The sequence below is a fragment of the Daphnia pulicaria genome, chromosome 7, assembly GCF_021234035.1.
Source record: "Daphnia pulicaria isolate SC F1-1A chromosome 7, SC_F0-13Bv2, whole genome shotgun sequence".
Taxonomy (NCBI): domain Eukaryota; kingdom Metazoa; phylum Arthropoda; class Branchiopoda; order Diplostraca; family Daphniidae; genus Daphnia; species Daphnia pulicaria.
The window spans coordinates 11,360,112-11,378,731 of record NC_060919.1 but is presented as its reverse complement, the minus strand read 5'-3'; the positions used below and the strand labels follow the sequence as shown (position 1 = coordinate 11,378,731).

Here is an 18,620-nt window from a genome sequence, read left to right as displayed (position 1 = left end):
CCGGAAAGTAGGAAAAATCCTAAGAGACTTCAAATAAAAAAACGTGTTGACCACTTTGAAAAGGAAAAAAAAGAAGAACGTCGAAAGTTATTCCAAAGCAAAAATAAAGGTATTTTTCAAATTTTTACATTTTTAAAAAATCCTAACCTTCTCTCTTTTTCTCAGCTCCTAATCAATTTGAGAAGGAAATACGATGCTTGGCAAAGAGATGCCCCAGTAATCCATTTATCAAGCCAGTTGACACGAAAATATTGGAAAAACCGGACTTTGGGGGAGGACAGTTTATTTTTCAGAAGCGGACGACAAAAACACCGTGAAGCTTAAAATTTAACAGTAAAAAAATTTTTATTGGAAGTTTATTGAATGGAGATGAATTAGATATCAATATCAATATCAAAATCAATATCAATTTAACAGGGCATTTCCAGAGGTGAAGGGTGGCTTCAAGATGCTTAAATCAAACAAGAACGGAAAGCAATTATTTCTTATTGGGGATGGGCCATTTATCGTGGACGGAAAAACACTGAAAACTATCTCTGCTAAAAACATTTATATCTGCTCCATACAGAAGGATATTGAATTTACTGAAGATGACATGGCTCAATCGTCAACCGATGACGAATGCATGGAAGAGTGTTTAGTCTGCGGTAAGCAGATGCCAATAACAGTAATGCTTTTACATGCTGAAACGTGTAATGCTGAAGAAAAAAATCCTGATAGCAGCTTCGACCTTGGAGAATATGACTTTGGTGCTACTTTTGCTACATCCAATTCACCAGATCCGGAACCACCGGCTGAATTAACTTGACTTATCATTTCGTGATTCCTTCCGCTTGTTGATTTGATTAGGCAACATCTTTAAAATTTTGTCTACTTATAGGATTGAACAACATGTTCATACATCGCACCAAAATCATGGAATATACCGACATGGAGGCTTATGCATCACCTGACGAAAAGGCAAATTCTCTCAACGTGACACGAGGCACATATGTGTCTGATTTAATTATCGCATCTAAAGATCCAGTTTTCTTGTAAGTTTTAGTTGGATGGAAGAAGGAAGCTTAAAAAAATAATCCCTCTTGTTTTCCCCTCTATTCAGGGCCAAGATTAAACGTCCCTTACTGGTCACTTTCATAGGCGAGGCAGGACAGGATGGCGGTGGCTTGCGGAAAAATCTACTTTCCATGGTTGTTGACCATTCAAGAGATGTCTTCACTACTGAACCGGACGAAATGGCGATTGATGCCGATGACATCGACGATATCCATTTTGCTTTGTCTCTTTTTTTGGGTAACATTTTGAGAAATAGTAGCCCATGAAGTGAATTAAATAACCGTTTCGTATTTTTTAAAGGGATTGGAATTGTGCAGGAAGGTTTATGCCCAAAATTTCTTATCGGGGTCTGGAAAAAGCACATAATTCGTCACGGGAGAAAATTTAAATTTCATCCAATTAAAAGGGGCCTCGCATTATTTGATGTTGATAAGGTTGGAGAATTCTTACTTTTTGTTAAAAAGTAACGTAATCGTTTTTTTTATCATAGTTGCTGGAAAACGTACAAATACAAACGTTGTTTGTAGACATACCCATTACCGTGGCATTAATTTTGGAGATCCTCGAAAACGATTCTAAGCCATCAAATCCCGAAACAAAAATGTGTCAAATAATTTCTTTCAATTTTTTTGTTGACTTTCTGAGCAACGTTGCCGACGGCAAAGTTTTGGTTCCGAATCGCTTCATCAAGATTTCTTTGGAAGAAGTTTACTACTTCATTACCGGCTTGAAAAACGTCCCCGTTTGTTGGGACAGCTTAAAGTACAAAATTAAATACCAACTTAACGACACCATCAATCGATTCCGTCCTTCATCGAACACCTGTCCCGGAGTTGCCCAGCTTACGCTGCCAATCGTCGAAAAATACAAGGACATGGAGGACGGATGGATTGATGCGGTACTTAGTCTTGAACACGGTTTTGGCCGTTTGTTATCTGTTCTAAATTTACTAACAATACAAATCAAATTTGAAAACGATTTAATACTTTCCCTTACTTCATTATTACATTGGCTGCATCATGAAATAATTGTGATTAAAACCAAAGGCTATCAGCAAACTCATGCCGTACTCATAAGCTCCCTGTACCATTTAATCAATCAATCAAAAAATTAGTTCAGGTAAAAATGAATGGGCAACGTCATACTCACTCTAGCTGGCTGTCTCTTGGAATTTGGATTGTGGCTTTTGAGCACTTGGACTTCAATCTGGTTACATCCCACACGGCCTCTGGATCTTTTCATGACATTGCACAAATCACCAAGCCACGCCAGAGCCTTAACTCAATTCAATTTAGTTCATTTGATTAAAATTCCTAAATGATGAGCTGCTTACCTGCCGTTCCCTTGGTCAATTGCTGTTATGTGAAATGTTGGTGTGTTCAACTTGTATTTTTCCAAACTCTTTCAAACGAGTCATTCTGGAAATGTAAAGAAAACGAAAACATTTTGTAGTTGGCAAAAACTGTTCTGTAATTCCTGTTGGTTAAATAGAATATGGTAAAAAAGAATTTGAGCAATTAAAATATTTTTCTTATATTATAGTCAGTAAATAAATGCTATTGGTAAAATTACCAGTACCAGAAACATGTTTGCCAGAATAGAAATTATGGCAATTGTACAGCCACAGGATATCACTCTTCAAAAAAATTTGAAGAGACATAACCCCAAGACTTGTTCACGAAAGATTCTAGAATAAAACCTAGTCGAAATATAATGAAAATTATTACCATGAAATGCGATTATATTCAAATGAGATACAGAATTTGGACGTGGAAGTAAACAACAGAAGGCCTATTCTGTGCAAGGGATTTCATAGATGAGGGGGCGCTGGTAGAACGAGACTCTCATCTGTCTTATCTGTGCCAGTCTGTTCGGCCATTTTGACGATCTCCCGGTAGATAACAGCAGCAAGTGGGCAAAAGGCCTCGGAAAAATAGGGGTGAAATATAGCCATAGATGATAGCGGGGGGACGGATAGCATAGCTGGGTTACCGGGTTGGGTGAACTGGTAATAGACCAATGTAGAATGGGATAGATTGAGGAGTTACTAGTACAAACTAACTTTTCTAACCAAAATCCCCTACTAACACGGCCCATCCTCTTTATGTAAGATGTAGATAAATATGGGATGGATAATCCAGGTCGCAATTGTGGGGCGGTAGTATAGCGTAGGTATAAATTTATTCGGATCTAGGATGGGATCAAATAAAGAATATTCATCGTATGCGCAAGTTGCGTTTATACCTTCTTACGGCGAAAGCTAATGTCAAAAGTAATTTAAAACAAATATTTTTGACTTTTCTTGGAACCGAACATACGATCTTTTCACTGCTGTGCAAGAGCTCTACCACTGAGCTATAACGACATGTTTCTTTCTTAATTTTTTTCAAACCAACATGGAAGATAACGTCGCAGCTTGCGCTTCTGCTAGAAACTTGCGTTTTAGCGAGTGCGTAAGTTTTTTAATTTAGTTACTTTCGCTAGTTTTATTGCGCATATTGGTGAAAGTTTGTAGGGGGACACATATTCGCAAAAATTAAGGCGAAAGCTTTGTGTTTAAGAAAGTTTGCGCAGGTTGCGTACATGCGCGAAACTTGCGACAAAAGTTGCGACTGAAACCTTTAGCAGGTCTGATAGCCGGAGATTTGTCACCTTTTATGAATATTCATAGCACCACGGTAGAGCACTGACCTGGAACAGCGTTAACTGGTGGTTCGATCCCCACAAGTATCGTTACTGATTAAGAATTAAAAATAAAAAACCTTGCACTCATACTCATTATGCCACAATGTTATTCAAGAAGGAAATTGCTCGCATGGTTTAGTTAGAGAATTTATTTTTGAAACAACCAATAGAAAAATTCTGAAGTTGGCATCAATGTCAAAAGTGCATACAACAGAATTCGGAAAGTGTTTAATTGATGTTGCGTAATCGTCCTAATTTTCAAGTTCATCGTGCTACTTTCGCAAATAAGCAATGGAAACGTAAATATTTTTTATTTTGACCAAAATGTGCTTTTTACCGCAGCTCCCGGGGGTATGATTTTGTTGTGATACCATTTGGTACATACACAGAATGTGCATCACAGTATAACCATATTAGGTACACAGTGGACGAAAAAGCTAAAAAATATCTCAATTTCCATTACTCCCAAACGTTTGTTCCTAAATTGTACGAACAGTAGGTCAAATGGTTAGAGAGGTGAGCTACGGAATTGAAGGTCAGTAGATCAAGTCTCGGGGTAGACTTTTATCTTTTAATTTCTGACAGAAATCATATCCAAAGATGGATGTTATTTAAGGATACTGTGTATACACAAACCGGTATATTCAAGGGACATACAAATGGTACGTGCGGGGAAGGGGAAATAAGGATAAACATGAAGCATTCCATGGATATGCTGTTTGTATCTCCCTTATCCTTGGGAGTACGCTTCAGTCATATCCATGGTACATCGCTGTGTTATTAGGGTCGCGTTTTATATGTTGCTGATAATGTGTTGACCTAAGGTAATGGAAAATTGTTTTCCACTCCACGTTTGGATTGTCGAAAGCCATACGTTTCTGTAACATAATACAGAAGCGAAGTAACGTCCATTTCTTTATGGACAACAGGTAACCATTAGTCTTAATAAAGACGTCAAAAATATTTGCTTGTCACAAGGCGTCCAGTCCTCTTTACTATTTCCAACAGACATGAGAAAATTATAATCTATGTATGCTGTATACCACATCCTGTTGCTACAGATATTTGAACAGTTGGCCTAAATCGAAGACAATGGTCTTATTGAAGCCTACGAACTGACCATACGTTAATTAATAAGGCTTACTCATATCCACAGTTCTACAATAAAAATTTACCGATAACAGCTCAACATTTAGGAAATAGTAGGGTAATTTGGACCGGTATCTGTTCTTTACGCACAACTTTTCCTGTTTTACCGATATCTCATTTTATACATAGTTATGTCTTTTTTATGCAGCATATATTTTTTAAAATGGGGAATGTTAATTTAAAAGTTCTAAGCGTAATACTAGACCTCACTTTCATGAATTTCCACACACCCAGTTTTTGCATTTCTGTTCCGGTTTGGAGCTGCTATTTTTCATGAAATTTGTTAGAGTAGGGACTAATATTATGCTTATAACTTTTACACTAGATGCCTTATTGTCTACTGACTAAACCTTCGGGTCTAATTTTGAAAAATATAAAAAAATTTGTTGTGCATCCATTTTAGCGGCTAACGTGGCCAGCAGTGCGAAAAAAGGTATGTAAGGGATGATAAAGAGTTCACCTTGCCTGGACAAGGAAACTTTCTTTACTGCTCCGAAGTATGTAAGATAATAAATTCTAGACAAAGATCGAGTAGTTCTAGCAACATCAATGGGGAGAAACGTAATCGCACAACAAAAAGTGTGCAAAACAATAGCCAAAATCCTCTAGACGAGATGTCGAGAGAAGATATGATAACATTAATTAAGAACTTAAAAGAGGAAAGAGAGACTCACATTCAAGAGAAGGAATGTATTATTAAGCATACTAAAGAGGTAGAAATTGAACTAACTGGGCCTAGTATTAAAATAAAACTTGCAAATAAGCTTCTGGAGAAGTTTTTCAACGATGAAAAACGAAGCAAGGCAAAGGAGTCATTTGTTGAGGTAGGCTCGCAACAAGGTAAATCCTACGCTGCAGCGGCCTCAAAATCCGTTACCAGCGTGACAAAACTAAATCCAGAAGTGGATACGAGCAATCTGAACGCACAGCAGCGACTGAATACTTAAATTATAATACTACAAAATGGCCAGGGGTACTACAACGGTTTTTAATACTAAAAATCACATCATACTAGAATGGTTTAGGTTGCTAAAAATCTCGCCTTTATTTTAAGTAAGGATACTTCCCCTACTGAATTTTCAGTGTTCAAATTTCCTACTACAATTTCTATATAGTACTTACTATTTTGGGATCATACTTAAATCTAGATTCATTTTGTAACCTACTTAAAATCAATCTATTAGGCAAGAAAAACCATAATGCTCAGTTCCAGTTGTATTGATTACTAAAAGAACAGCTACACCAATTAGAAAGAAAATTGAACTGTGTTACATAACACGCAATTACTGATGTTACTATTGCACTGTACATGACAATGCAAATTTAACGTACAAATACAGACAGTAAAAAGTTTATAGCTAGGAAAAAACAAATGCAATTAAGGTTATAACTGGGAATTTTTAGCCATCAGCTAGATCAACATCGACGGAATTGTCAACCAGGAATTTGTTAAATTTTGTCAGGAAGTTTTTAATACACTGAAATTCTTTCTTGGCATTCTTGTTCAAGCGTTTACGACCGTACGTTTACAAACATTCAAATAAATAAAATTTCATTAATTGCACTATATACGACACTAAAAATTAAATCGTCATGCTTGTTTATTAGTCTGTTTCATTCCCGCACTTTTTTGATTTTCATAATGGCCTTTTTGAATCGAGGTTAGGATTAGGTTAGGATTAGAATAGGTTGAATAACTACCCTATTTTTTTTTCTTAATAAAAAATAAAATCTAGACCCCCCGCCAACTCATAAAGTGTCAAAATGTGTGTTTTTTGACGGTTTTTTGGCACGCTTGGACTGCGTGTTAGTTTTAAAAATCGGGCCTTAACATATTATTATTTAACTAGTGAAACTACATATTTGTACCAATTTTGAACCAAATCGAATGAAATTTAGACCCCCCACGATAAGTATTTATATTCCGTTTTTGATATGACAAGGTCACTCAATGACGTTACCTGTGGGGGTGTGAAAAATTCCCTTTAGTCTTATGTGTAGTGTTATGTAATGAGTCATTAGACTCATAACCAGTCACCAGGCAGTCCGATGTGAACCTTTTTCATGTGCCTCGCAGTGAAGAGAAATATTTTCAAATGAAAAGCCGAGTTTCAACGAGTCATTCTATTACCGATATCATCATTGGATGCATAGAAAATGAAAGTCTTGCTGACAAGTGTAAGCTTCCAACTAACAGAAGCGTCATGGCCCGTTATTTGCACATGAGAACTGAAAACGCTCTTAAACCCAACAACGATCTAATTAGTTTATTGTTTGGTGAAATGGAAATTGTGTGGGCAAAATCTGGCATTCCCATTAAACAGAAGAAACATGTGACGAAACAACTAACTTCATTGTTGGACGAATACCGAAATCTCAAGAAAGAAGGTACCTGGTATATCTGGTATATCGGTATATCTGGTCAGTTCCAAACCAACGCGCTACAAAAAAGAGAGCTTACTGCAAAAGAAAATTAAGTGCTTTAAAGAAAAACTGAACGAACTTTGTGATATTTCTACTAGTGACTGTTATCAAACACTACGTTCTTCTAGAAGAAAAAATTGGAAAAATGATTGGGATTTTTACCAAAACCAAAAAAGTATCAGAACCCCAAACCTTGTTGCTGTTGACAGAAATGCCCAAAACATCGAAATGAAAAGAAAGGAAAGCGGTCAACCTGATACACACAATCATCGGCAAGGCATGACAGACAAAGAAATTCAAGATGCGCTTAACTTTTTAGATGGTGAATCGGACTCAACTGACGCTGATGAAGAAGAAGATTATCAAGTTATCCCGTCTAAGAGAAAAAAGTCCAGTGAAAACGTGTCTCTTACACTTCCAGCAAATGAGTTATCGAAAGTTATGTCGCAAGTGTTCGACCGATCAAACATTTCCGTTCGAAAGCAGTTACTAGTCCAATCTGCAATTATTAATTCTGACGGTGAAAGCGTTAATTCATTTTCCTTATCCGTGTCATCCGTCTGGCGTCAACGAGCTGCAGAACGGAAACTGAAGGTCAAAGAAGTCAAGAAAACTACTTGAAGAATAAACGAAAATATACGACGGTCCATTGTGACTCTAAACTTATTTTGTTAGCGGAAAAAAAGAAGAGCGCGTTGCTATATTAGTTAGCGGTGCATCAAGCGGGTATAACATTTAAAGGACTTAAGAAATGATTTGGTATTTTTAATACTTCATTTTTTTCATAGACCGAAAATCATTGGCATTCCATCCGTTGCAGATTCAACCGGTATTTCGCAAAAGAACGCAGTAATTGAAATGCTAGATGATTGGCAACTAAAACAAGACTAGTTTTTGATACCACCGCTAGTAATACTGGCATTCGAAATGGTTGCGCCAGTTTAATTTAAAAGGATCTGAACCGCCCTCTTCTTTGGCTGGCCTGTCGTCATCACATGTACGAGGTTCACATAAAAAATATTTGGAAAGCCGTTTCTGGTAACACATTTGGCCCAGATGAGTTGCTTTTCAAGCGGTTTCAGAGTGACTGGGAGAATATCGATCACGATCTTAACGACGTAACTCTATTTCAATGGCCTGGGACCACGGATGACAACGGGGAGCCAATTACATCAATGATAGCATCAACTGCAGCAGAAGTTCTAAAAATGGGCGGAGAATTGTTATTCGACTGGTGTGTTTCCTAGGGCCGATTATAAAGAACTGCTAGAGTTAACGATTTTTTTTCTTGGCGGTGACGTGACGATTAAATTAAGGAAACCGGGGGCGCTCCATCATGCCCGGTTTATGAGTAAGGCGATTTATTTCCTAAAAATGTGTCAACTCGTCTTGAACTTACAGACAAAGAGCTAGATCAAATAACCCGGATGGCAAATTTCATCGCACTTTTTTATGCTAAATCTTTCCTTCGATCTAGATCGGCCCTTATTGCCCCAACGGACGATTTTTTGTTCCTTGGGTCAATGGTATGGTTCAGAGACGATGACGAAGTAATAGCAAACGCAGCGATTGAATCTTGTCTCCGCCATAAATGGTATTTTACAGAAGTCTTAGTTGTGTTTGCAATTTCAACGAGCATTTATCGGAGTTTACTCGGTCAATGCTAGCTCGAAAGTTGTGGGAAACACCCAGACCAAAGGGGTTCATTGTGGGAAAACAAAAGTTTCCGATTAAATCCATTGACGACATGCCTCTTTTACATTCACTCATAGGCCCAAACTCATGGCTACTTTCGTAAATGACTGCGCAGAACGCGAAATAAAATTGATTTCCGATTTTAAAGACATTTGCCAATCCGAGGAACAACAGGCTTTTTATTTCAAGTTGTTGAAAATCATAGAGTATCAATGGCGTCCGTGAAGAAGACTGATCTTGATCGCTTATGAATTTATTCTGTTTTTTATGTTATTGGTTATCAAGCTGTGTTATTTTAATAGTCATGAACTAAATAGTCTTCTTGTCCAAAATCAACTCAGTGAAAAATAAATTTCTCTCATCAATACTACTAATTTATTTATCAAAACTTATCGCGGGGGGTCTAAATTTCATTCGATTTGGATAAAAATTTATACAAATATGTAGTTTCACTAGTTTAAATAATAATATGTTAAAGCCCGATTTTTAAAACTAACACGCAGTCCAAGCGTGCCAAAAAACCGTCAAAAAACACACATTTTGACACTTTATGAGTTGGCGGGGGGTCTAGATTTTATTTATTTTTAAGAAAAAAAATAGGGTAGTTATTCAACCTATAAGTAACCTCGATTCAAAAAGGCCCCTATGAAAATCAAAAAAAGTGCGGGAATGAAACAGACTATTGTTTATGTATAAAAACTGGCGGTACGCCTTTTACACCACGCGCATTTGACGAAATGCGATTAATTTCCATAATCCAAGCAAGATTTCCATCCTTTTCCTCAGTATAGTCCATAAGACAGCCACCAACAGCAATTAGGTAACTTCGAAACTTGTCCAACAGCCAGACGAAATGTTTTTTAAACACAGTTTCAGAAATTCCGTTTGATTCAATCATTCGAACAAAGTCGCCGTACGTCTTTAGGAATAGTAAGAGGAGGCGTTTCAATGTTGGTAATTTCAGAGAGAGGTGTTTTTTCTCCTAAATTGTTTTCTTTGACCGTTACAATCATAGTTCCTAAGGTAGAAGTAAAATTAACAACCAAAACAAGGTAAATAACAAATAAAAATTAACAGACCCATTTTCAATATTATTTCTTCATTGACGTTCAATACAGTCAAATCAGTACTGTCATCAGCCAAACCTGCAGTTAAAATCAAGTTTTAGTACGAAAATAAATGACAAACATTTCATATGTTACGTATAGCAAATGCATTTACCATCCATGACTGTCACAACACTAACTTTGTTCGATGTCATAAATTGGATTGTAGGTTGGAGAAAACATGCTGAGTAATAGTTTAACCAGACAAGTTGAAGTATTGAAATATATGAATAACATTTAAATATTGCTCCATAGATATCGTTTTACCTTCTGTTTCTCCCAAAGCACCATATGTGTCTGATGTTATCTGAGGTGTGGCTGGGAGAACACACTCTGAACGGTTTAAGAATATTCCTTCCCAGTGGAATATACCGATGAACTGTTGCTGGCTGGAACATCAAATGTTGATGTAAAAAGACAATATATATTTCTCTGAGTAATGTTAGGTAAACATCAGCTAAATTGTAATAATTACCTTCAAAATGAAATTATGGTTGTTCCTTTAAGAGATCTTGGCTAACACATTCAATTTTTACAATAAGATTTTCTGGCAAATGTTCTATTTGATCAGAATGCCCCAAAAGTTCCTCAAATTCTTCAGAGAAAAAAGAAAAACTTTGATAAACTTTTATGTCTTCGAGTTTAATTGAAGAAGTAATTTGAAATGCCTCCATGTATAAATATGGACTGCTCATTATTTCGGTGTAGTACAACTTTTCTCTAAGAATAGATAAGTCCGACAAACGGTTTTGAACACATTTCCCAGGCAATGTGAAAACTTTCTTTCCAATGCTTGACTTCAATGCACCGTAATAAACAATTACTTTGCGAGGTAACAGGTTGATATCCATTACTAACCGTAACACAGACCTCGTGATTCAAAAATCAATGGCTGCCCTGCTTAACCTCCTCTCCGTTGAGCTATAGATTCACCGCGGCGTACTTGTCAACATTAGGAAGATGTTGCCAATTTTTGATAAACATCACTCATTTCAATTAAATTTTCAAAAATTGATAAGCAGTACAGTTCACACTTCTATTTCACTTTCATTCTTTACATTCTTGAAAAAAAGGAATTATATAACGGGAATAATAGAATTCTTTGTGAATCAGAATACGAAGAACTCTTGAAGACCCACAGAAGAACTAATGGAACAAAAAAAATTACATTACGATAGCTCTTTACTTGTCAAATGCAAATACTGGATGGAATCGCTTTATACCTAAAGAATATAGACAGCTGCATCAACAATTTCCAAAATGACTTGATGTTGTGTGGAATTTTGTGTCAATCAATGTATAACAAGTAGGGAAATAAATGTTAAGTAGGCTACCCGAAAATACTTTAAATTTGTTCATACTTAAAAAGACTTATTGTTATTTATTTTCCATTAACCTACTTCAGTTCAGAATCATTACTACCATTCCAGGTAGATAAAAATAATATAGTGTTTCATTTTGTATTTCAGTATTCTGAAAAATGTTGAAGTAGGATACAATTTTTTGTAGTGTTTATAAATGAATATTTAAACGTTTCAGTAATTTCAAACCACTAAAACACCTCAAATTAAGTATTCGATCGCTGGTATGCTACGATAGGAACGTTTCTTAAAAGTAAGTCGTTTTAAGTTTAATAGTGAAGCAGATGCCCAAAACGCTAAACAATTAATAGAAGCAGACTCTACAATTAAGGTATCAGTAAAATCGGTTACACAACGTAAACTAGAATATCCAATCGCAGTCTTTGGAACATGAACAGAAAACCTAGAAGAACTTAAAAATGAGATGGAATTTACAAACGAAATACTACGACTATAAGTAGAATTAAACCCCTTTCAAAGCTAAAACAACATTTAAAGATCTATGTTACATCTAAAAAGTGCGAAGAAACAGTAATTCAGGCGAGGAAAATCTCGATGAAAAATGCTGCAGGTGATTTTAAGGAACACAGGGTAGAAAAAACTAAATTGGACTTTGAAATGACATACTGCTTCAAGTGTAAAAGACAGAGCCATGTCGCATTTAACTGCCAAGACAAAAAAAAACAGCAGAAACCTGTGGCAGATGTGCGGAATCGCACAGAACGCAAGACTGTACCCATCCGGATAGCAAACTCAAATGTGTAAACTGCAAAGGTGCACACAGGTCGGACGATTTCCAATGTCCGGTGCACATCAAGGCAGTAAATAGACTAAAACAACTTTTAGCTTAATTATGGAACACAAAAATATGGCAAGAAAACTAAGGTGCATACAAATAAATCTAACATTCCATCTCAGCAACACTCCATCTAATTAAATTAATGAACGATCTAGACATAGATGTCACCTTAATTCAAGAACCGTACGCCAATAAGATCATTTTTAACAATAACGTAATACATCTATCAAATTTTCCAGAAATATATACGATTCATCACAACCTTAATACAGATCATGCATACAGAGCGGCTATAGTAACTAAGAAAGTACATTTAGAAAAAAACATAACCTCGCCGAGCAGTAACTACTGTGCAGGCATAAACATAACAAAATATAACTCCTTATCTCTATTTTCGATTTATTGTCGCCCCACCCAACCACTCGATACTATACTAAAACCTCTAGAAGCACATAAAGATCTTAATAACACTATATTTGCCTTGACTCAAACGTAAATAATAAGATGAGGAATAGCAGCAACGCAGACAAGGGTCTGAACTAGAAAATTTTACAGAAAAGAATAATCTTTATGTAACCAACAAACCAAAGAGTAAGTTAACCTATGTCCCAAAGCATACATCTATGATAGACGTTACAATAGCAGGAGATAATCTTAAAGTAAAGTCATGGGAGTACCTCAAAGATGACTCATTATCGGATCACCCGTAAATCTATTTTGAGATCGAGTTGGAGAGAGAGAGTTCACAGTGGTAATACTACGGTACCCAGAATTAAAAACTTCGACAAATCAAAATACTTAAAAACCCTAGAATCCTCTCTTAAAACACTAGACATTAAATGGTCAAGCACGAAAACAAAGGAAGAGCTAGATGTAGTAGAAGGGATTATCACAAACACAATAGCAACTTGCACTACTTCTACTTGCACAGTAGAAGTAAGGTCCCATACAAATTGTTAAGCAAAAACAAATTAGATTTTTGGTGTGAGGAACTCTCAATAAGACAACAAACAAAAGGCGTACAATAGATTTGGCTAACGTCCGAAGTTGCCAGTTCGCTGAAATTGTGGAAAAAAAATTGGACGTGAACTAGTAACATTTTTTTTATAGTGGCTTACGGAGTTTCACCCGTTTCAGTTTTTGTTTCAATTTTTTCCATTGTTATTTTTGTAATTTCCGTTACCAATTGGATTACAAAATTCTTTAGTTATCAGTTAATCTTTTAATTTTTATTTCCCCTCGATAGTCATTGTAGTTTATTTATTATGAATTTTTTTGTAAACGTCCCTACTGTGTTTACAAAAAAACATCACCATTTCCTGCCCCAAGGGAAGAATGGTAAGAAGAGACGAAGGAAGAAACTAAGAGGGGACAAAGGGGTGCGCGGGGTTCTCTTTCCTCGGGGCTTTGAAAACCAAATGCCTTTTACTTAAAAATTAATAATAAATTAACTGCAATAACTATCGAGGTGAAACAAAAATTAAAAGATTACCTGATAACGAAGGAATTTTTTAATTCAATTGGTAACGGAACAGACGAAAATTTCAATGGAAAAAATTAAAACTAAAACTGAAACGGGCGAAGCTCCGTAAGCCGCCATGAAAAAACTGTTACTAGTTCACATCAAATTTTTTTTTTTTCACAATTTCAGTGAACTGGCAACTTAGGACGTTAGCCAACTCTATGCAAGAGACGTGAGCGAGGCAAATGAAAACTTATATAGGGAACTAAAATCACAATACCAGCTTCTACTAAGCAAGAGTAAGGAAAAGGCCAAGATGAAATTTATGTCAGAGGATATGAATAAGTACCCCTATAAATGTATCTGTTCTTTCCAACCTTTTGCCTATCAAATCCATAATATTAGAACTCTCTGCCTTCCAATTCATCTATTATAACAATAATCAATTTTCACCTATCTCTATAAATACCATCGAGTCAGTTTTGCTAGTTGTGGTCTAGGCGCCTCGGTTGACAAACGCAGAAAGTTCTTTTCATCCGAATTCCCACCGTGGATGTATCACAAACCGAAATTTCAAGCAGTGTCACCTGGAGATCAAGACCATGAATTCCTATTCCCTCACGAGTGTCACGACAAGAATATGCATGAGTATTTGGACGAGTGCCATCAATACTAAAAAAGGAGTCGGAATTGTGATCGTAAGCTGATGTTCAGCAGGGGCTATAGTTATTCACAGTCACCAAGCCAAACTACCAGACTTTATCACCGTAGAACAGGCTCACACACAGGCGCTCGATCTTGCACTACGCTATGCTGACTCCAAAAGATCCAACTAAAACAGCTGTTTCATCAATAGCATCTCAAAAAATGCTCTAATAGGGGAAACATCAGAATCCAAACCAACCAGCACTGAAAGATCAAACCGAATGCTGCTGCTTAAAAATCCTGGCTACATGAAATTACGACTGACAGAAAATACTGGGACAAAAGGAATCTCTATAGCTAACCAGAAAGCGAAGATAGCAATTAAACAACTATCAACGCATCACCAAACGGTTTCCTACAGTCACCTACCCTTTTACACCGAGTTATCTTATCTAAGTTAAAAGAAAACTGGAACGAAGACTTGGCGCACAGTGAACAGAACATAACGACTAGGGATTTCTCCCCAACATCAAAGACGCAACAGTCTTCAAGAATGCCTACATCAACCACCAAGTCACCCAGGTGCTCACAGGCCACAGCAAACTCAACAGCCATATGCACAAAATAAACAAAATCTCTTCATCTATGTGCAACTGTAACGAAGAAGAGGAAACAGTCGAACATTTTATCTATAGATGTCAAAACCACGAATTCCTGCTAAACAACCCAGCTAGCAGAGTATATTTCCTAAATATTGCTAAAATATTATATTCCTACAATTGAGATGTTTCCAATATATTTTTGCACCCAAATTTGTTGGCTCACAATATTTTTTCAACTTGTTTTACTTATTTTACTTTTATTGGTGAAATAACAGTTTTACTACATTTAAAATTTTGACGGAAATCTGTTAAAAAATCTGTAAAACTGAAATTGACGATTGGGGGGGGGGGGTCTATAAAAACATGAATAACTTACAGAAAAATCGGTCCCGCCTTCAAAAAACTAATAAATAAGGGGGAAAATAAAATAATAATAAAGGGGAGAAGAGGAAAGTATGGGTCCCCCCTTTTTTCATACTTTCCTTTTCTCCCTATTCTTCCCTCGGGCCAATTCTCCGACCAAAACAACCAACTAAAATGGCGGAAATCGAAACAAATGACACGCGAAACCGCGAGGTGAATAGCCTCTATAGATTTTAATTTTTTTTAAATACTAAATTATTTTGAAATTTAACAAAAATTGGAACTTAAGTTAATCTTGCAATTTTCTTTAACAATGTATTTTTAAAATAAAAAAATTTTAATAAAAAGACACCATTTAGCAGAAAGTTAATTTTTAAACACATTTTTTAATATGATTCCTTTATTTTTTCTTGGGCGGGTTTTACACAGAGTAATAAAACATAGGTATAAATAAAGCTCATTAAAAAATTGCTTTTAACAATTTGTTTTGGGTGAAAATGCTAAAATGACTACTAATGGTAATCAGTAAATTGTTATTATTAAAGGAGAGTCACACTATCGAGCGCTAGATGGCGTCCTGATTGGTCCTAAACAGCACGTGATCAGAAAGGATTCTGATTGGCTTTGGTAGCAAATCCTCTCGCCTTCATAGGGAAGATTGGAGTTTACTGTACTGGCCGCAACCATTAAGTTTTTCAGTAGGCCTTCGCCTTGGCTCAGCCTATATTTGCTACTCTAGGTCACTTGTAAATAAATTCAATTTATTTCATTTTTACTATTACTTCGTCATTGTTTAAAATAAACAATGATTAATTTACAATTCCTTGAACACTAGCTTTACAAAAATGTCACTCATTTCTTTATTTCTTTTTATTTTCACATTTCTATCTTAGTTTTCCTGACACTTGTTTGTGCTTTCTATCCAAACCTTGTTGATGTTCATTCATTCCTAGGATGGATGAACCAAAGCCTTTGTCCGGTGTCCAAAACAAACGACTAGTCCAGGAAGGCAAGTAAATTTTTATAACTTAAAATGATTTTGAGTTTTCATCCTCTGTAATTTGAAAAGAAGTTATGAGCTCAGTGTCATCTCAAAGAACTTCCACTTGTCCTAAAACGGGAGTTTTTCATGAAGGTGACTGGGGCTTTTGTTAATCATGTGTTCCACTTCTAAATTTATTGGTTTTATCTTGGATGTTTCAGTTTGTAGAGAATGGCTTGTTATTGAAGATGGTGCTTTAGCACATCAGCTTCAAGATCAAGAAAGTAAGTTTACTAGGAAGAAGGTGTGTTTATTGAGAACAGCTAATAGCAGTTTTGTTTATTTTTAGTTGCAGCTCATTATGGACACAATCGAGAGAGAAATCGTATAGTCAGAGGAGATGTCTCTCAAGCACGTACTGAACAAGAGGATGAATTAAAACAAGCACTTGCTTTGCAACAGTTTCAACAAGAGCTACGACTGCAACAGTAATTTATTACTTTTTTCTCTACTATACCTATGACATGAAAAATAACTTAATTTTACATATAGAGAAAGAGAAGATGAAGAAGCTGCAAAACAATTAGCAGAAGAGTTAGAAAGAGAAGAAGAACTTCAAAGGCGCAGAAGAGTTATTCAAGATGAAAAGCTTGCTCAGAAGCTACAGGTTTATATATTTTTTTCAATGTCACCATTAATTTTCTTATTGATGTTTAATATGTTACTGATAGATCGCTGCAATTTCCAAGCCTATTGGGAAATCGCATATTTCAGATAAAGAGTTGCGTTCCAACTCGGTGGAACCTCTTTGTTCTTCAATAAAGTTAGTTTTATATTGAAGTTTTTATCGTCTATCAAATTTAATTTTTGTAACTGATTTTACCAGAATGCTAGATATGAATCAACCGATGTCGGAGGAAGAAGCTCGCGAGTGGCAAGAACGTTGTGATGCAGTAATTTTACTTTAATACGCCAAAATAAATACAGTATTAAATATAATATTTTCGTTAGGAAATGGCTAGAAAACTACAACAAGAAGAAGAAGAAGAATCTAAATTCCGGAGAGACGTGACTGATTTGAGCAGAAAACTGGCTATCGAGGCAAAAGATTTAGAGCTGGCTCGTATTCTGCAAGAAAAGGAAAAGGCTCGCCTCCGTAAAGCCAAAGAAAAAGCCCGTCTTAAAGCGCAACAAGCCCAACTAGCACAACTGTCTCAGCAAAATCAACACGGTCAACAAATAACTTCCGGGGTGGAAAACCACAATCGGCAACAAAGCCCTTTTTGTGTTCCCGAAACTCAAAATATTGCAGCGTGCATTGATCCAACTTGGAGCCGGAGGTATTGTAATCCGGAAATTCGCCCTGAATCCGGACAAAGGACACAAATTCCGATAACCGATCTAGGTTTGGAACATTACAGAGTTGTTCAGTCATAAACAAAAGAAAATCGGAATATTTTTCTTCTCTTCCATAGATTTCCCAGCACCCGTTCAACCAATAGTTTCTGGTCATCGTCGAACTTCCAGTGTATCTCGATCAGAATCACCTGCTGCTGAACCGTCTAATAACGTAGAACAATCTCGTAACAAATCTCGAAAAGGATGTTCTCACCAATGATTGAAAACGACTTACTTTACAACCTTGTCACTATAACTGTTTAACTAATCTTACTAATATCGATCTGAAATCGTAACATTTCACAACTTATTGCTTTATTACGACCCCAAGAATCATGTGTCACCATTTTGGGGGTGATTTATCTTATTTTATTTTTTATTATTCCAATATGTATTATTATTCAGTGTTTACTTTTTGACATTTTTACTTCATTTTGCGTAAACCAATGTAAACATTTGGTTGCCTTACTCTACTTCTCATTCGTTGACATGTAATAACGGTTACGGTGTTGAAGTCGATGAGATTTGAATTTCATGTGTTCCGTCCAATAACATTTTTGCCTTCCACTAAATTTGCACGAGGACCAATTTTGACTGATCTATTTACACTCAACTTTTTTGGAAATTTCTCCCATCTTCAGCCAAACATAATGTCACATGGTGAAAACCTAAGCTTGAAGGTTTAATAACTTGCATCTAAAAATAAACGGATTTATTAGTTCTTTAAACTCAATTTTTTAATTCTATATTAATAGTTAAGCAAGTGCGTGCCCATCACAAGTGTGATAGTTATATTGTATTGATTTTTATAAACTAGGCATATATCCTTCAGTAGCAAAAGTAGGTCAATAGTGTAAGCTTATGGAAAAGGTGGATTTTTCGTGTGCAGTGAT

General features: G+C 36.0%; 1 protein-coding gene across 6 annotated transcripts; it reads left to right on the top strand.

Annotated features, from left to right (window-relative positions):
• The first annotated feature begins 15,991 nt into the window (after nt 1–15,991).
• On the top strand, nt 15,992–18,455 carry LOC124348441 (coiled-coil domain-containing protein 50-like). Of its 6 annotated transcripts, none has more exons than XM_046798657.1 (10): nt 15,992–16,093; nt 16,241–16,356; nt 16,420–16,482; nt 16,551–16,613; nt 16,679–16,817; nt 16,882–16,996; nt 17,061–17,152; nt 17,216–17,282; nt 17,341–17,734; nt 17,805–18,455. In XM_046798657.1, exons 2-10 carry the CDS (start codon nt 16,302–16,304, stop codon nt 17,945–17,947), a joined length of 1,131 nt encoding a protein of 376 aa, XP_046654613.1. In that variant the 5' UTR covers nt 15,992–16,093; nt 16,241–16,301; the 3' UTR covers nt 17,948–18,455. The 6 variants fall into 6 exon arrangements, with proteins under 6 accessions (XP_046654613.1, XP_046654611.1, XP_046654615.1 ...); XM_046798655.1 differs by having other exon boundaries at nt 16,417–16,482; XM_046798659.1 differs by lacking the exon at nt 16,420–16,482.
• The last annotated feature ends 165 nt before the right edge of the window (nt 18,456–18,620 follow it).

Coding starts and splice junctions, on each gene's coding strand:
- LOC124348441 (XM_046798655.1), top strand. CDS start 16,302: ATGGATGAACCAAAGCCTTTGTCCGGTGTCCAAAACAAACGACTAGTC. Junction 16,483..16,550: donor AACGGGAGTTTTTCATGAAG/GTGACTGGGGCT, acceptor TGGATGTTTCAG/TTTGTAGAGAATGGCTTGTT. Junction 17,153..17,215: donor CCTCTTTGTTCTTCAATAAA/GTTAGTTTTATA, acceptor TGATTTTACCAG/AATGCTAGATATGAATCAAC.